The 15,480-nt window shown below is 40.3% G+C and overlaps 1 protein-coding gene across 1 annotated transcript in view; it reads right to left on the minus strand.

Moving 5' to 3' along the window:
• Positions 1-452: 452 nt before the first annotated feature.
• Positions 453-15,480, minus strand: part of ube3c (ubiquitin protein ligase E3C) — a 238,629-nt gene continuing 223,601 nt past the window's right edge. The window contains exon 24 of the mRNA XM_039753616.1: positions 453-1,463. Coding sequence (XP_039609550.1) covers positions 1,293-1,463 — 171 coding nt within the window. The 3' untranslated portion in view covers positions 453-1,292. The remainder of the gene's footprint in view (positions 1,464-15,480) is intronic.

A 15,480-nucleotide genomic window follows, 5' to 3' on the forward strand; every position in this document is an offset into this window, starting at 1 on the left:
TTTGCTTCTGTTTTTGGATTTTGATTACTGGTTTATGGACTTGGATTTGTTTGCCCTAGAATTGCCATTTTTTTGGTATTTCTTTTCATTTATATAAATAAATTCCTCATTTACAAAGGTACTTTGATGCCCTTTTTTCAATATAAGCCAGTGGTTTACAGTTATTCTCTCCCTTGCTGGATAGCCAGCGCCCCATTTTTGGGGCTGGGACTGGCTGCCTTGGGGTGAGGCTCTCTCTAGGCAGGCCACTGAATGTCTTGGCGTGCTTTGTGGCTCATTTTGGAGGCCTTTCACCATGTCCTCAATTCACAACAATTAGGTCTAAAGCTTGAACAAAGTTAAAGAAAACTGATTATTATATAGCACATAATTAAAGTTTGAGAGGAATTAGTTCACTATTGGCAGGGGACCATAGTCTGCAGCTGGGGACAAAAAAAAAAAAACACACCCAAAACTGTTTTTGCACTTTAATAAGTGGTAAAACACAATGTAAAGCTATATCCCACAGGAATTCCACTTAAATGGAAAATATCTGTACAGATACAGTGCGAAGGACAGTAAAAGAACAGTGTAAAATATGTATTCACAGATCCGTCATTGAATGCAAATGATCGAGGTCTACTTCTTTGATAATTTACAGAAAAGCCTAATAAAATCCACACAACTGTCAGGCCAAGGCATACACGTTTACATGGGGCTATGTAAAAAATAAAGAGTATGGTATTAGTAGTAATATTCACAAAATCCTTGATGATGTCAAGTAGAAAAGTCTTTTGATTCAAGCAGCTGACAAGTAATCCATTCAGACTTACTTGAACAGAAAAGCAAAAATGTCTGTAACTCCTTAAGAGAATTTTCCTTCAGAATCATCATTTTTATTTGTTTCCTTGGTCTTCTTTACTTTACACTTATTGCCTGCGTTTGATTTCTGCCTTAAAACAGCACTAAGCCAAAGCCAGATCTTTGGTTAAATGTCAGGTTATTATCAAGTGCTTAACTTGGCATCTAAACATAGTTACCAGCCACATACCAGGCATCTCCTGCTTTTTTTTGTTAGGGTTTATACTGTGTACTTATTTAAGTGGCTCAGTTGAATATATTTTCTGTTATACTGAGTCTTGTACTTGATAAAAATAGAAACAATACTTTTTCAGTGCATTCTTTTGACTTAATTAAAGGGTATTTATATGGTCTTATCCCTTGGCTTTTGCCCCCTACTTGTTACTCAAGTGCTGCTCAAAAATTAGGCACTAGTATATGCTTTTAAGGGCACTGAAGCTCCATATAACTTTTCAGCTCAACTCAAATCCAGCTGAAGATTCAATCGCATAAAGGAGTTTGCTTCTCATTAAATGAGCATCACAAAATTCAGGAAGCTTAAGCAAGTTCATACATGTGCTGGCAGTGGGTAAACGTTCCAGATCACTTCCTCCATTGTGAATACAAAAGGCAGGGTATAGTTCCTAAAGAAAAAAAAAACAAACAAGAAGTCATACTTAATAGTTTTGTAGATATGAAAATAACTTCTACAATACAACAGGCATGTTCACTAATCACACACAAATTAACTGAAATTTTTCTCAAGTCTTGTATTTACCCTGGACAAATAAACCAGTATTCTTCAATTTATAATGATTTTCAAAGTCTGGAAGTCTATCATATTCATCAAAATTAAGATGAATTCCTGTACACCTAATTAAACTGATGAAGAGCAAAATGGCTGTAAAAGCTAAGTGAAAAATGTCCAAATTGTGCCCAATTAGCCATTTTCCCTCCCCAGTGTCATGTGACTCGGTCTCAGGTGTGAATGGGGAGCAGGTGTGTTAAATTTGGTGTTATCGCTCTCACACTCTCTCATACTGGTCACTGGAAGTTCAATATGGCATCTCATGGCAAATAACTCTCTGAGGATCTAAAAAAAAGAATTGTTGCTCTACATAAAGATGGCCTTGACTATAAGAAGATTGCCAACACCTTGAAATTGAGCTGCGGCATGGTGGCCAAGACCATACAGCGGTTTAACAGGACAGGTTCAAATCAGAACAGGCCTCGCCATGGTTGACCAAAGTAGTTGAGTGCACGTGCTCAGCGTCATATCCAGAGGTTGTCTTTTGAAAATAGACGTATGAGTGCTGCCAGCATTGCTGCAGAGGTTGAAGGGGTGGGGGGTCAGCCTGTCAGCGCTCAGACCATACACCTGCCGCACACTGCATCAAATTGGTTTGCATGGCTGTCATCCCAGAAGGAAGCCTCTTCTAAAGATGATGCACAAGAAAGCCTGCAAACAGTTGCTAAAGACAAGCAGACTAAGGACATGAATTACTGGAACCATGTCCTGTGGTCTAATGAGACCAAGATAACCTTATCTGGTTCAGATGGTGTCAAGCGTGTGTGGCAGCAACCAGGTGAGGAGTACAAAGACAAGTGTGTCTTACCTACACTCAAGCATGGTGGTGGCAGTGTCATGGTTTGGGGCTGCATGAGTGTTGCCGGCACTGGGGAGCTATAGTTCATTGAAGGAACCACGAATGCCAACATGTACTGTGACATACTAAAGCAGAGCATGATCCCCTCCCTTTGGAAACTGGGCTGCAGGGCAGAATTCCAACATGATACCAACCCCAAAACACACCTCCAAGACGACCACTGCCTTGCTAAAGAAACTGAGGGTAAAGGTACTGGACTGGCCAAACATGTCTTCAGGCCTAAACCTTATTGAGCGTCTGTGGGGCATCTTCAAACGGAAGGTGGAAAAACGCAAAGTCTCTAACATCCACCAGCTCTGTGATGTCATCATTGAGGAGTGGAAGAGGATTCCAGTGACAACCTGTGAAGCTCTAGTGAGCTCCATGCCCAAGGAAGTTAAAGCAGTGCTGGAAAATAATGGTGGCCACACAAAATATTGACACTTTGGGCACAATCTGGACATTTTTCACTTAGGGGTGTACTCACTTTAGTTGCCAGCGGTTTAGACATTAATGGCTGTGTATTGAGTTATTTTGAGGAGACAGCAAATTTACACTGTTATACAAGCTGTACACTGACTACTTTACATTGTATTAAAGTGTCATATCTTCACTGTTGTCCCATGAAAAGAAATAATAAAATATTTACAAAAATGTGAGGGATGTACAGTAATCCCTCCTCGATCGCGGGGGTTGCGTTCCAGAACCCCCCGCGATAGATGAAAATCCGAGAAGTAGAAACCATGTCTGTGTAGTTATTTTTATGTATTTTAAGCCCTTATAAACTCTCCCACACTGTTATCATTATTAGAGCTCTCTAGACATGAAATAACACCCTTTAGTCAAAAGTTTAAACTGTGCTCCATGACAAGACAGAGATGACAGTTGTTTCTCACAATTAAAAGAATGCAAATAGATCTTCTTCTCTTCAGGAGCAGAGAATTTCAGAGAGAAAGAGAGCTCGCAAAAGAAAAGCAAACAATCAAAAAATCAATATGTGTGCTTTTAAGTTTGCCGCGGCATTTTTTAGAGGAGTGTCAGTATCTTCTAAGCAAACAGCCCCTCTGCTCACAAGAGAACGGCAGAGAGAGAGAGAGAGAGAGAGATTAAAGCAAACCATCAAAAAATCAATAAGTGTGCTTTTGGAAGCACCGCGATAAAGCGGCATTTCTTAAAGGTGTGTCCGTATCCACTAGGCAAACAGCTTCTGTGCATATAGCACCTCTGCTCACAGACCCTTCGTCAGGCGCAGAGAATGTCAGAGAGGGTGAGATAGAGGCAGAGACAAGCAAACAATCGAGCACCGCACGGGAAGCATATCTTATAGCATTGAGGAGTTTTAGTTAATATGTAATACATGCTCTGATTGGGTAGCTTCTAAGCCATCCGCCAATAGCGTCCCTTGTATGAAATCAACAGGGCAAACAAACTGAGGTAGCATGTACCATAAATTAAAAGACCCATTGTCCGCAGAAATCCGCGAACCAGCGAAAAATCCGTGATATATATTTAGATGTGCTTACATTTAAAATCCACGATAGAGTGAAGCCGCGAAAGTCGAAGCGCGATATAGCGAGGGATTACTGTACTCACTTTTGTGAGATACTGTAGATACATATACATATATATCGATCGGGATTCAGACTACGGATGCTATAAACGAACCACACGCCATGGCGCAGTGTAAAGGGGCTTCGTCTCTGACGCTGATGTAGAGTGTGTACGCCTGATGAGCCCAAATAAGGGTGAAACACGTGTCGCATACTCTTTGCATTATTTGACAGTAAACTATGTAACATATTAAATTCAAGATTCTGCTTCTCACCTTCAAAGCCCTACATAACCTTGCCCCACTCTACCTCACTCAGTTACTAGCTCCTTATACTCCTTGTTGCTCTCTCAGGTCCTCGAGCAGTATTTTCCTTACTGTCCCACACACCAGACTCTCCACACTGTGACGGGTGGCCAGAGCCATTATCTGGCCGGGATGCCCAATGGAATGGAAGGATCGGGGGAGCCAGCTAGAGCACTCCCATGTGCTTAATAAAAGGAGCAGCCTCACTCCACGCTGGGAGCTAGAGTCGGGAGGTGGAGGACAAAGCTTGGTGGGAGAGTAGTGGATACGTTAGAGAAAGCGAGAAAGAAGAAGAAGAAAAAGAAAGAAGAAGGGAGCTGCCCCACAAGAAATTAATGTGTGTTGCCTTGCCTATCTGTGTCCGGATTTGGGAAGCTATATGCCCCCAGTATTCCACTACACACACACACACACACACACACACACACACACACACACACACACACACACACACACACATATATATATATTGTCACGCACGCGCGCATGGGAGGCAGCTAAAGGGCTCGAGTGAAAGCAGTTCTGAGGCATGCCGGGATGTGGCAGAGGGCACTAACTCTCTTTCTCACTTCCCTGTAGACCAAACCCGGGAGGCTCCACCTGGCTCTCTTGACATCACTTCTGGGACCGCACCAATGGAAACAGATCTTACCAGCTCCGGCCCCCCTGATGTCACATCCGGGCCCGATCCAATGAATAATGAACACGTGCCCGATCCTTATGACCTCACTTCCTGTCTTCCCCTTTAAAAGCCTACCCTTTTTCCCTTCTCCCGCAGTCTGGTTTTGGACTCCATTGTATGCACTTCAGTGCTAGTTGCTTTGAAAACGACTTTTGCAGCCAGGATACCAAATTATATGGGTGGCTGCCCCAAACCTTTATCTGTCTTTGTCTCGTTTTGTGACTATATATATATATATATATATATATATATATATATATATATATATATACACATACATATACATATATACACACACAGTGATCCCTCGCTATATCGCGCTTCGACTTTCGCGGCTTCACTCTATCGTGGATTTTAAATGTAAGCCGATCTAAATATATATCACGGATTTTTCGCTGGTTCACGGATTTCTGCGGACAATGGGTCTTTTAATTTATGGTACATGCTTCCTCAGTTTGTTTGCCCAGTTGATTTCATACAAGGGATGCTATTGGCAGATGGCTTAGAAGCTACCCAATCAGAGCATGTATTACGTATTAACTAAAACTCCTCAATGATATACGATATGCTTCCTGCGCGGTGCTTGATTGTTTGCTTTTCTCTGTCTCTCTCACTCTCTCTCTCTGCCTGACAGAGAGGGTGTGAGCAGAGGGGCTGTTTGCCTAGAGGATACGGACGCTCCTCTAAAAAATGCCGCTTTATTGCGGTGCTTCGGCATACTTAAAAGTCCAAAAGCACGTATTGATTTTTTGATTGTTTGCTTTTCTCTCGTGCTCTCTCTCTGACATTCTCTGCTCCTGACACGCATTCTTTGAAGAGGAAGATATGCTTGCATTCTTTTAATTGTGAGAAACAACTGTCATCTCTGTCTTGTCATGGAGCACAGTTTAAACTTTTGACTAAAGGGTGTTATTTCATGTCTAGAGAGCTCTAATAATGTTAACAGTGTGGGAGAGTTTATAAGGGCTTAAAATATATAAAAATAACCATACAAACACATGTGTTCTACTTTGCGGATTTTCAGCCTGTCTTTTTCTACTACTGCCATAAATAATTGAACGCTTGACAATACATTTAATAATAATAATAATATGTTTAAACATTTGAACTTGAATGGTTTAAAAATACTTCCAGTGTTCAGCTCTGGTTGTTTAAATCTTCCCATAAGGGCTAAGACATGGCAAGGTATGAAGAGAGTTACTAGGAGACTAGACAAGCTCTTTTACTGAAAGGGTAAGTAATAAACATACAGACCTGATACTTGGCAAAGGTTAATAGGGTTTAAACAGCTTTTTTTTGCATTTTTATTCATAAATACTAGTACATATTTAATCAAGTGTCGGCACAACAAATGTCTGTGACTCACCAAATATAAGGAAACAGATCACAGACCAGTGCAAACACTTCAAAGATAAGGGCAGAAATTGCCAAGGGGAGATATGAGAGGCCGTCATGTTAGTTTTCCTTTACACAGGCCACAACTCATATAACACATATTCCATCTTATCCAGTGAATGCAGTATTGATAGATACACTGGCATTTATTTAAGGGTGCAAGTTGCACAACTAACATGACGTTTAAACACCCAAGCACTGTATCAGCAGTCAGATAGCTGTTGGAAATCTAAATCGACTTAGAAACCAATCATAATCATCTGTAAATACGCACTCTCTTTTAATTCTTCCATTTGTGTTGTCTTCTAGCAACGCTAAAGCAGCCATGGTAGTTGGAATAGTATGGCCATTCCTTGCACCATTATATTGTTACAGAATGATTACATTCAAGTGAATTAACTTTGTAAATGATATGCAAATAATTTCTGTGTATTTGATAAAGCCTGTGTCATGGATGTGAATCTAAAATAGAAAGAGAGACCACACAGAACCAGCAGCACTGCTTTGATGCTGGGTGCCGCCCATTTGTAAAACCGAGCAGAAAAAACGTGTATACACATGGTCTGAGGCTGCCATGAAAATGTGCATGGCTTTACACCATGTTCAGGTTTCATAAATCTTGATGTGAGCGTGGAAATATTTTTGTACATATACACCTACATGAGGCCCCAGGTCTGGAGAATATGGAGGGTGTGACTTTTTGATTCAAAATGGATTCAAGTAGCCCAAAACCTATTCCTGTAATGTGTGCTATCTCACACACTGCCATTCTTTGACACTCCACATGGCAACATTTCCTTTTGTTGTGAATGTATAAATGCAGACAGATCTTAGGTCATCTTTTGGAGACATTCTGCTAAGACAGAGCTCTGTAGTTTACTTATGACTATGGCATAGTAAAGGGACTGGTTCTGAAATTTGTTGACTAGCTAAGAATTTTGTCCTACTGTTATCTAGTATTAAAAATCCAATGACAGAAGAATGTTTAATTTGTGGTTTTCGGCCACCATGTTCATTTGCTTCTAAAACAAAAATACACACTATAAACTACTTAAAGTTGTAATTCATATATTTTAGTACACAGCAACCGAAAATGATTATGCCAGGGACCAGTTTGAAAAAGAAACTTGGTATTTTTTTCTTGACAACATGACATTTAAAGGACTGTACCTTATACTGGTTAGCTAGTTACAGTTTAAGCATATTTTATTGAGATAAAATTAATTTGCAAGAATCTCCCTTATCATTCAAGATCAGATTTGTTTATTTATTTCAATTAAATCCTGCTGTTGCTGCTAAAACCAGTCTATATATTTTCTAAATATCAAGACACACATAATCATCACATACAATCAAGCAACACTTTTTAGAAATCTGCACTATGTGCAGGGCACATGAGAAATATCAAATTATAGTGGACAAGGTTCAGCAATTTATGAGACCAGTTAAATGGATCCAAAGTCTTTGCTGTAATAACCCCATTTTTCTGACAATTAACGTATTAAACTATCGTTGCTTATTGAGAATGTGTCATTCTTAGACAGATAATTTTAGAAAAAGGATTTCCATCATCTTTTTTAAATGGCTCATCCTGACAGTGCTATTTCTTCTCTAATGAATTTTTAGACATTTACAGCCCCTAATTAAAGATAAGCTAGCTTTAGCACAGGGCAAAGCCAAAGAGCAGTGCCAGAGCAGGGTACTTTCATATCAAAAAGGCTACAGCTATAATTTGTCCTAAAGTCAAATTAATTTAATTAGGAACATTAATGTTCTGCCTTGGAATATTTTTGTAGAATAAGACCTCCTCACTGCTCCCAGGCCTACTGTGGTGAACCTACTTGTTTACTATATTATACTGTATATAGGATATATTGGAAAAATGCAAAATAAAACACAAGAAAGTCATAATCAGAATAAAACTTTGGGAACTAACTGGAATCTTATTGCACTTACCTTGAATCATTTTATTTCTCTACTATGCCACTGTCCCACCTCTAATTATCAAATGTAGTTTGCTAAAATTATGAAATAAAGCTAGCTGATTAAATTCTAAGCACATTGTGCTGCACTGTGAGATTACACTGAAGCCTATGCTACACCTGATGGTAATATTCTAAGGCCCATTTGAACTAGCTCTAGTACATGCCTTTAAACTTGCTATTTAAAAATACATGTTATGTTACTCCATACACAGGTAAACAAAATTTCCTGTCTTTATACTACAAAGACAATTCCTAATTTGCTATCCCTTAATTCACACTATTTGATCTGCAGCAATCCTCTAAAGCCTTTCCCATTATTTAGTGTTCACCATCATGATAACCTATAATAGCTCTGCATATTGACTTTTGGGATTTCTCAATGTAGGCTGTTTGCTTTTAGAATTCTTAATAATACTCATCGATACCAGACAGGATGAGGAAAAATTCCCACTGTGAGAGCCCAATGAATTCAGAGCCTTTTGAACATATGCACAGCACTTTTGTTTTGTCTGCTTGCCTGTCTGTCTTCAAGTGTACTCATTACACTGTAAAAATAAACACACTTTTACCTGTTTACACCACAGTGTACCTCTCTGTATTTGGTACTTTCAAACTTAAAATCTGTTATATTTGGAAAGATGTGGACTTATTTTGACAATGTAACAGAAAATATAAAAATCACACTGAGGTGTTTTATAGTTTGATAGCTTGAAACCTCCTGCAGAGAAAGATTTTACTGAAATGAGGGTTACCACCTTTTATGCCATATTAAAGGAGTATCTAATGAACTGCGGGATGCTTTCACATCAAAACGTACCCCTCCTTGAACTGTTCACTTTTGTGAACAAGAGGGTTTTATAGAAATTGTTTATTTAACAATATTTTAGCAAAACTATTCATTTGAGGCATTTTAAACATATGACCGGACACCTGACATTTGGATTATATGGCATGAGTAATTTGAATTTTTTTAATGGTCATTTTTATATTGATTTCTGTTGTTCAATGTTAGTCCCCATTCAAGTCCATTGTACAGTATTAGGAATTTTATTATCTCCACTCACCATGAAAACATGAGGTTACATTTTTTTTTTCTCAGCCATACTAACAGATACAGAAATATTCAGTTTGGGTACAGTATTAATAAAAATAGTAAGTATGGAGGAGTGTGTATGTGATTTTTGTAGCTTCTTTCTTTTTTATGAGACTAGAATATTCAAATAGATTAAAAACTAACTTTCTTTTATATTTGATCTGGTTGTTTTCCCACCAGAGAAAGTATTAAATCAGTAGAAAAATAAACTGCTATGGCTATCCCGACAACATAAGGGCATGAGGCAGGAAACAACAAAAGCCAAAGCAGCAGTCCTTAGTTGAATCACGTAAGAGTAAACAATTAAACAAAGAATATAATCATTGCAATAAAGCATAAAACAAAAGGCAACCCCATTCACACAATCCTTATCAAAAAAATTTTGACATCCATTAGAGGGATTTACTTTTCAAATATGATGAAGGCTAAATAGCCAAAATGCTGTGTCTCTAATATTTTTTATTCGATTCTTTAGTATGGGAATGGCTTTTGCCCACTTGGTTGTTTTTTTTTTTTTTTTTTTTTCATTTGACAGTGCAGCTGCGTTAATGTTAATGTCAATTTATGTACAAAGCACATTTAAAACAATGTCAGTTATGCTGTAGCCAAACTGCTTTACAATAAAATATACAATAAACATAAATAAAATAATTAAAATACAATACAATAAAACATAATAAAAACCAGCAGTAAATTGAAACAAACAAATAGCTATGAGGAAGAAACGATCAGTATCACTGAGGGTCGTGGAAAGGTAGATAATAGAAATGCATCTTTAATCTAGTTTTAAACAGTTCAATTGAGGGTGACTCCTTAATGTAATCAGGTAAAGAACTCCACAGACGAGGTGCAGCAGTTGCAAAAGCCATGTCCCCTTATGTTTTGCACTTAGTATGAGGGACAACAAGTGACAACTAACTGGTAGATCTAAGCTCTCTGGATGGCTGGCATGTAACACACAATTCGAATTAATAGATAGGAGCATACCCATGTATTGATTTAAAAACCAGCACCAAAATTGTAAAATCAGTTCTGAAACTAACAGGCAGCCAGTGTGAAGAAGTTAAAATTGGAGATACAGAATCAAACTTCCTTGCCCCAACCAAAAAACGGGCAGCAGCATTTCGGACCAACTGCAGCCTGTTTATCAGGGATTTGGTTATCCCAGAATACAACAAGTTGCAGTAATCAAGATAAACGTATAAGTAACTTTCTCAAGATCCCTAGGAGATAAAAAAATGGCTTAACCTTGGCGAGTGACATCATCCATTCCACAGTTGCTAAGTTACAAACGCAGCACCCTGAGGCTCTTGTGCTAATCGCTGGAGACTTTAACCATGTAACGCTGGACAAAACATTACCTGCCTTCTCCCAGTATGTGGATTGTAACACTCGGGGAAACAGGACTATTGACCTACTATATGCAAGCGTTAAAGAGCATACAGTGCCACCCCACTGCCTGCGCTTGGGAAAGCAGATCATAACCTGGTTCTGCTTCAGCCTCAATACAAACCAAGAGTGAGGGCGCTACCTACAACAACACGCTCATTCAGGAAGTGGTCCCCTGAGGCAGAGCAGGCTCTGAGAGACTGCTTTGGAACTACAGACTGGGATATATTGCTTGGGTCACATAGTGAGAACATTGAAGAGGCTGTTGAATGCACAACTGATTACATCAACTTCTGTATGGACATTGTAGTTCCAGTAAGAACAGTATGCTGCTATGCTAACAACAAGCCATGGGTTACAAGTGACATCAAGGGCCTTTTGAACCAGAAGAAAAGGGCTTTTAAAGGTGGTGATAAGCATGAGCTCAAGTGCGTGCAGAAGGAACTCTGAGTCCAGCTCAGGGCGAAAGAGCAGTACAGGAGAAAGCTGGAGCAGAAGTTGCAGAACAACAGCATGAAGGAAGTGTGGGATGGGATGAAGATTATCACTGGGTGCAGCTCGAAGCGGGGTGCCGCCATCGAGACAGGCGTGGAGAGAGCAAACCAAATGAACAACTTCTTTAATAGGTTTGATCACAGTAACCCACTCTCACCTCGAGTACTGCATCCTCCAACCATCCTTCTGCTGATACCAGCATAGGTGAGACATCCCCACCCACAATTACAGCAGCCCAGGTGAGCAGAGAGCTGAAAAGACTTTGTGCCAGCAAAGCAGCGGGTCCAGATGGTGTATCGCCACGATTGCTGAAGGCCTGTGCGTTGGAACTGGGGAGTCCTCTACAGCGCATCTTCAACCTGAGCCTGGAACAGGGGAGAGTCCCAAGGCTTTGGAAAACATCTTGTATCACTCCTGTCCCAAAGGTATCACGTCCTAGTGAGCTGAATGACTTCCGGCCTGTTGCTCTGGCGTCACATCTGATGAAGACCATGGAGCGGCTGCTGCTTCACCACCTGAGGCCACAGGTCCGTCACGCCCTCGACCCTCTGCAGTTCGCATACCAGGAGAAGGTGGGAGCAGAGGATGCCATCATCTATATGCTTCATCGATCCCTCTCCCACCTGGACAGAGGCAGTGGTGCTGTAAGAATTATGTTTTGGACTTCTCTAGCGCCTTCAACACCATCCAACCTCTGCTCCTTAGGGATAAGCTGACTGAGATGGGAGTAGATTCACACCTGTGGCATGGATTGTGGACTATCTTACAGACAGACCTCAATATGTGCGTCTTGGGAACTGCAGGTCTGACATTGTGTGCAGCAATACAGGGCGCCGAGGGACTGTACTTTCTCGGTCCTGTTCAATCTATATACATCAGACTTCCAATATGACTCGGAGTCCTGCCATGTGCAAAAGTTTGCTGATGACACTGCTATTGTGGGCTGCATCAGGAGTGGGCAGGAGGAGGAGTACAGAAAGTTAATCAAAGACTTTGTTAAATGGTGCGACTCAAACCACTTACACCTTAACACCAGCAAGACCAAGGAGCTGGTGGTGGATTTTAGGAGGCCCAGGCCCCTCATGGACCCTGTGATCATCAGAGGTGACTGTGTGCAGAGGGTGCAGACCTTTAAATATCTGGGAGTGCAGCTGGATGACAAATTGGACTGGACTGCCAATACTGATGCTCTATGTAAGAAAGGTCAGAGCAGACTATACTTTCTGAGAAGGTTGGCATCCTTCAACATCTGCAGTAAGATGCTGCAGATGTTCTACCAGACGGTTGTGGCGAGTGCCCTCTTCTACGCGTGGTGTGCTGGGGTGGCAGCATAAAGATGAAAGACGCCTCACGCCTGGACAAACTTGTTAAGAAGGCAGGCTCGATTGTAGGATTAAAGTTGGACAGTTTAACATCTGTGGCAGAGCGACGGGCACTAAGCAAACTCCTGTCAATCATGAATAATCCACTGCATCCACTTAACAGTGTCATTTCCAGGCAGAGGAGTAGCTTCAGTGACAGACTTTTGTCACTGTCCTGCTCCACTGACAGACTGAGGAGATCGTTCCTCCCCACACTATGCGACTCTTCAATTCCACCGGGAGTAAATGCTAACATTAATTTTATTTTAATTTTTTTTTCATTTTTATTACTATTTAATTTAATATTGTTTCTTTGTATCAGTATACTGCTGCTGGATTATGTGAATTTCCCCTTGGGATTAATAAAGTATCTATCTATCTATCTATCTAAAAGATGAAGCTGGATGACATAGAATTTATCTGCTTCTTAAAAGAGAGGTTACTATCAAAAATAACCTGAAGACTTCGAACATGAGGTTTATAAAAGTCTGCAAAAAAGCCAAGGAGTTCAAAACCAATTTGAGCTTTGGCAGGAGGACAAACTATCAGCACTTCCATTTTATTTTGATTAAGATCAAGAAAACTGTCAGCCATCCAGGATCTTAGTTCTACAAGACAATTGTGCAGTCAATAAAATGGTGCGACTCAAACAACCTACACCTGAACACCAGCAAAACCAAGGAGCTGGTGGTGGATTTTAGGAGGCCCAGGTCGCTCCCAGATCCCATGATCATCAGAGGTGACTGTGTGCAGAGGGTACAGACCTATAAATACCTGGGAGTGCGCTGGATGATAAATTGGACTGGACTGCCAATACTGATTCTCTGTGCAAGAGAGGACAGAGCCGACTATACTTCCTTAGAAGGCTGGCGTCCTTCAACATCAGTAATAAGATGCTGCAGATGTTCTATCAGACAGTTGTGGCGAGCGCCCTCTTCTACGTAGTGGTGTGTTGGGGAGGCAGCATAAAGAAGAGGGACGCCTCACGCCTGGACAAACTGGTGAGGAAGGCAGGCTCTATTGTATGCATGGAGCTGGACAGTTTGACATTTGTGGCAGAGCGACAGGCACTGAGCAGGCTGCTGTCAATCATGGAGAATCCACTGCATTCACTGAACAGTATCATCTACAAACAGAGGAGCAGGTTCAGCCACAGACTGCTGTCACTGTCCTGCTCCACTGACAGACTGAGGAGATTGTTCCTCTCCCACACTATGCGACTGTTCAGTTCCACCCAGGGGGGTTAAATGTTAACACTATACAAGATTAAAGATTATAGACTGTTATACAGTACCTGCCTTGCACTCTCCACCTTGCATTTTTTAACTTGCACTGCACTTTTATTGCTCTTTAATTAATATTACTTTTATCAGTATGCTGCTGCTGGAGTATGTGAATTTCCCCTTGGGGATTAATAAAGTATCTATGTATTCATCCATCCATCCACTGCAGAGTTACACACAAGAGAACAGACGTGCATGCTAACAGCATAACAATGAAAAGAAACATTAAACTTCCTAGAAATAGCTCCTAAAGGATGAAGATAAACAGATAGTAAAATAAGACCCAAAATTGATCCCTGTGAACATCCCATTTAACAGGAGCAGTAGATGGAAAAAAGGGGAACTGAAAGTCACTGAAAAGTGTCTATCAGTATGATATCACCTGAACCAGTTAAGAGCAGGCCCTTTAAGCCCCACCAGATGCTCAAGCCGCAACACCAAGATTTCATGATCAACAGTGTCAAAAGCTGCAGAACGGTCTAGGAGGATAAAGGCTGCTGCTCCAGCTGAGTCAGTAAGAAGAGAGATGTCACTAAATATGTTCAGGAGGGCTATCTCAACACCATGATAACGCCTAAAGCCAGACTGGTAGATCTCACATAAATTATTGGGATAAGATGATTAAACAACTGATTATAAATATTTGTTTCAAATATTTTCACCAAAAATAGCAATTGGGAAATCAGGTAACATACAAGGATCTAATTCTACCTTCTTAAGACAGGGTTGCACCACAGCGTGTTTAACAACCACCTCACTAATAGAACCATTTATAATAGCCAACAATGCGGGAACCAAGATATCAAAATCTTCCAGTAAGAAGTGTGGTGGAATAACATCAAGAAGACACAAAGTAGGTCTAAGTGTGTCAATGGTACTTTTTAGTTGTGAAAGTGAAAAAACATAAAAGGATTCCAAAACAATGCCATGATTAACAGCAGAAAGTTCATAATCCATTGGAACAATATCAGAGCGGACAGTAAAATTGATAGGAAACTGCTCACATGAATGAACAGTACTATTTAATCTCATCTCTGTATGGGGGTAAAGAGTTGCATTAATTGCATTAAATAAGACCCTGGGCTTCTTAGAATGACAGGATACGAAATCTGAGAAGTAATCATATTTATATTTCTTAACTGCCTTCTGAAAGTTGAACAGAGAAGTCCTAAAATCTACTTAAATAAACAGTCAGCCTGTCTTTATTCCACTGCCATTCAGCAATCCTCCAGGTGCTGTACAGCCGTTGTGTGGTGTCACAAAGCCATGGAGCAGGTTTTCCCTTTTTGCTGCATATTTTTAGGAGAGCAATTGAGTCTAAAACCGTTTTACATGAACTTAAAGCTAAGACAGGATCCTTAATACTATTGCACTGACCTTGCAGATCAAAACTGGAAAACATTGTTTTAAAATCAGATAAAAATAAGAGAATTTAAAAAGAGAGAATAACATGGAACACGGCTTGCACTAGCAACAT

This window comes from Polypterus senegalus, chromosome 5 (assembly GCF_016835505.1).
Source record: "Polypterus senegalus isolate Bchr_013 chromosome 5, ASM1683550v1, whole genome shotgun sequence".
Classification (NCBI taxonomy): Eukaryota; Metazoa; Chordata; class Cladistia; order Polypteriformes; family Polypteridae; genus Polypterus; species Polypterus senegalus.